Source organism: Mastomys coucha, unplaced genomic scaffold (genome assembly GCF_008632895.1).
Source record: "Mastomys coucha isolate ucsf_1 unplaced genomic scaffold, UCSF_Mcou_1 pScaffold15, whole genome shotgun sequence".
NCBI lineage: Eukaryota > Metazoa > Chordata > Mammalia > Rodentia > Muridae > Mastomys > Mastomys coucha.
The window spans coordinates 73,888,526-73,891,896 of record NW_022196897.1 but is presented as its reverse complement, the minus strand read 5'-3'; the positions used below and the strand labels follow the sequence as shown (position 1 = coordinate 73,891,896).

At 34.7% G+C, this 3,371-nt stretch overlaps 1 protein-coding gene across 1 annotated transcript; it reads right to left on the bottom strand.

The window, feature by feature from the left end:
* Positions 1 to 2,093: 2,093 nt before the first annotated feature.
* LOC116092136 (olfactory receptor 10AG1-like) lies at positions 2,094 to 3,047 on the bottom strand. Its single transcript, XM_031373488.1, has one exon. It carries the CDS (start codon positions 3,036 to 3,038, stop codon positions 2,094 to 2,096), a length of 945 nt encoding a protein of 314 aa, XP_031229348.1. The 5' UTR covers positions 3,039 to 3,047.
* Between the last annotated feature and the right edge of the window lie 324 nt (positions 3,048 to 3,371).

Below are 3,371 nucleotides of genomic sequence, written 5' to 3'. Positions count from 1 at the left end.
GTTAAAGTAGTTGGACAGCACTGCACAGCGTTTCCCTAGTCTCAGTGGAATCATGTTGAAAGTACATGTGCCCTTGAGTCAAACCACAGATGAGAAGAGCAGCATTGCCCACTGGAAGCGATCATGCATCATCAATTTATATCCTCAATGATACTATAAGGATTCTGCATTTTAAGAGCATAGAGTGGCCTCACTCTTTTAAAACATATTAATAAGAAATAAAAAGAAGGGAATGAAAATGAAAAAGAAAAGAAAAATAGTTCAGTACCATTACCATTCTCCCTCTTACCATATTGATGACTCAGGCTGCCCTGTCAAAAACTGTCACTTAAATCCTGATGCCTCTGTTTCCTTCCTTATTTGTAGTTGCCTGTTGTTAATGTCATTCACTTCTATATTCATATTTTGGTAATTAAGAAAATTAATTATGATTCTTGGACTATCATTTATACACAAGTAAAGCTAACCTATTTGATAAGTAACAGATTTACTCACATACTCCATAAAAATGACTTGTTGACCTTTAAGGAATTTGAATGGGTTTATAAAATGTTCCATGGAGGCAGGCTGAATAAACTCAATGGGTTTCATTTGATCTGTTTTAAGCTATCATAAATTGTTTAGTGATGTTCTATATGACAGTGTATTTCAGATAAAAACTAGACATTTAGTAGTCAAATTTTATTGTGTTTATATTAATATGTGGATTCAAGAAGCTCCAACCAATAGCTACAGGTGTCTATGAATATGCAGTCTCCTGACACTCATAACCTAAAACATTACTTTTTGAGAGTGTGTGTGTGTGCGTGTGTGTAAGTATATCTGTATGTTTGTGTGTGTGCATGCATATGATAGGAGTACAATGTGTGCATATGGAAGCAAATACCTGTATTCTAACAAATGGAAGGAGCATTATCAGTGTTGCTTATATATATATATATATATATATATATATATATATATATCTTTACACTTGGTGTGTGTGTGATAATAATATTCACTTATCTGAAACTAAACTGGCCACAGAGAGGATCCATCAATACTCTTATATTGATTGCTGCAGTACTGGAGCTATTGTAACTTGTAGGATCTTGCTCATATTTTAAGATAGGTGATGGGTTTAAAACTGAGGTTAAATGATTGAATCAAAAGCTTTCTTACCAGCTAAACTATCTCATTATCTGCTCATTACAACTTTGTTTTATTGTTTTATATATTTGTTTATAAGATTTATAGTGTGAACTTTGTTGAAAAACATGTATCTTGAAATGTCAGAAGGTTGGGTGCAATGGATAAAAGTTAAGTGCAGTAAGTGTATGATCAAGAAACTTGTGCAACGAAAAAAAGCAGTTAAGAACACCAAAGCAGATTTATCATATTTAATATTATGGCTAAGTAATAAACAGATTAATAATAGGTAGAAATAGTTTTTCATATTTATGTAGTAACACATATAGGAGTTGCCATAACTTTGAGACACAATATATTACTCTTTTCTATCTCATTAACTCATTTAGCAATTCACTACACACATATTAAAATACTACTGTAAATTTGAATAATGCTGAATGAAAGAATAACAGCAAACATTGGTATATTTATTGGTTAAATTGTTAAGATATCTATCTGTGCTTTTATGTCACAAGTTTCAAAAATTAAGTATATGTTGTTACAAAAACAGTGATCAAATTGTATTTTAATCATATCAAAATATATTGCTCTTTCATTACATTTTGTTGACTGCAAACAGATTTCTATGTATATATTGGTTCAAAAAAGAATATATTTCAGGCTATTATTCAAAGTAGCAGAGGTATTATAGATGCATAAACTGAAGCCGGGCAGTGGTGGCACATACCCTTAATCCCAGCACTTGGGAGGCAGAGGCAGACAGATTTCTGAGATTGAGGCAAGCTTGGTCTACAGAGTGAATTCCAGGACAGCCAGGGCTATACAGAGAAATCCTGTCTCAATAAAACCAAAACAAAAAAATACATAAACTAATTATACTTCTATGGAATGAATAAAAGCTGACCTATTTGTTCAGTAACTCTATAAGAAGCAACTCATCATTAATTCCAGAGATCCAAGCACTACTTTATTAGTAACAGTTTTCTCAGGGCAGCAATCACCTCCTTGTTCCTAAGACTGTATATCAGAGGATTGAACATGGGAGTCACAATGGTGTAAAACAGAGAGAACAGTCTGTCAGTTCCTGGAGAATGGGTGGACTTTGGCCTCAAGTAGGTAACAGTAGCTGATCCAAAAAACAAAAACACCACAAGCAAATGGGAAGAACATGTTGAGAAAGCTTTTGCCCGTCCTGTGGCTGTTGGCAACTTCAGAATGGTAGCAATGATTTTGCTATAAGATGCAAGAATCAACATAAAAGGGACTGCAGCAAATAGGATAGCCACTAAATAGACAGACAGCTCATTTATTGAAGTGTCCCCACAGGCCAGCTTGAGCATGGGTGGTAAGTCACAGAAGAAGTGGTCTATTTGGTTAGAATGGCAAAAATGCAGAGAGAATATCTGACAGGTTTGTCCTATCTGGACTGAGATGCCTCCAAGCCAAGAGCCTGCTGCCAGCTGTGTGCACTTTGTTGGGTTCATGATCAGAGGGTAGTGCAGAGGGTTACAGATGGCCACATAGCGGTCATAGGACATCACAGCCAGCAGGAAACACTCGGTGGCTCCCAGCATAAGGAAGAAACACATCTGTGTGGCACAGCTTAGCAAAGAAATGTTTCTTTCTTGAGCAGCAATGCTAAACAGAATCCTAGGAAGAGTAACTGATACATAACAGATTTCCAGAGTAGAAAAATTTGCCAGGAAAAAATACATTGGCTTTTGTAATGCAGGATCAATTCTAGTTATCACAATTATGAAGCTATTTCCAATTAGGATAATCAAGTAAATTATGGAGAACATCCCAAACAGAATCCCTTGTAAGTTGGGAAGGTCTGAAAATCCCAGGAGGAGAAATTCTGTCACAGTGGAAGCATTGTCCTCTGCCCTAATTTCTGTGAATTTCATCTGTAGGGATGATTCAAAGAAACATGACAAGAATTTTTTTGTCCATGGATTCATTTTATCATGTATAAAGTATGTTAACACTCTTTCAACATTTCCCTTAAGGAAAAATTACCTTCCTTGTATATGTACCAAAATTTTTTTGAAGTAAATATTTGTTCCTAAAATGCATAAAAAACCGTCCTATATATTTGCTAATACACTAAATGTTGTGCATTTGGTAGGGTTTGTTAGTAGGCACTGGTAAATTAATTTTCTTCTTTTAAGCCACATCGGTACTCTCTGCTTATCAACATTTTAATAATTAATCTGTTTTTCAGACTTCATATTTCTATT

Coding starts and splice junctions, on each gene's coding strand:
- LOC116092136 (XM_031373488.1), bottom strand. CDS start 3,038: ATGAAATTCACAGAAATTAGGGCAGAGGACAATGCTTCCACTGTGACA.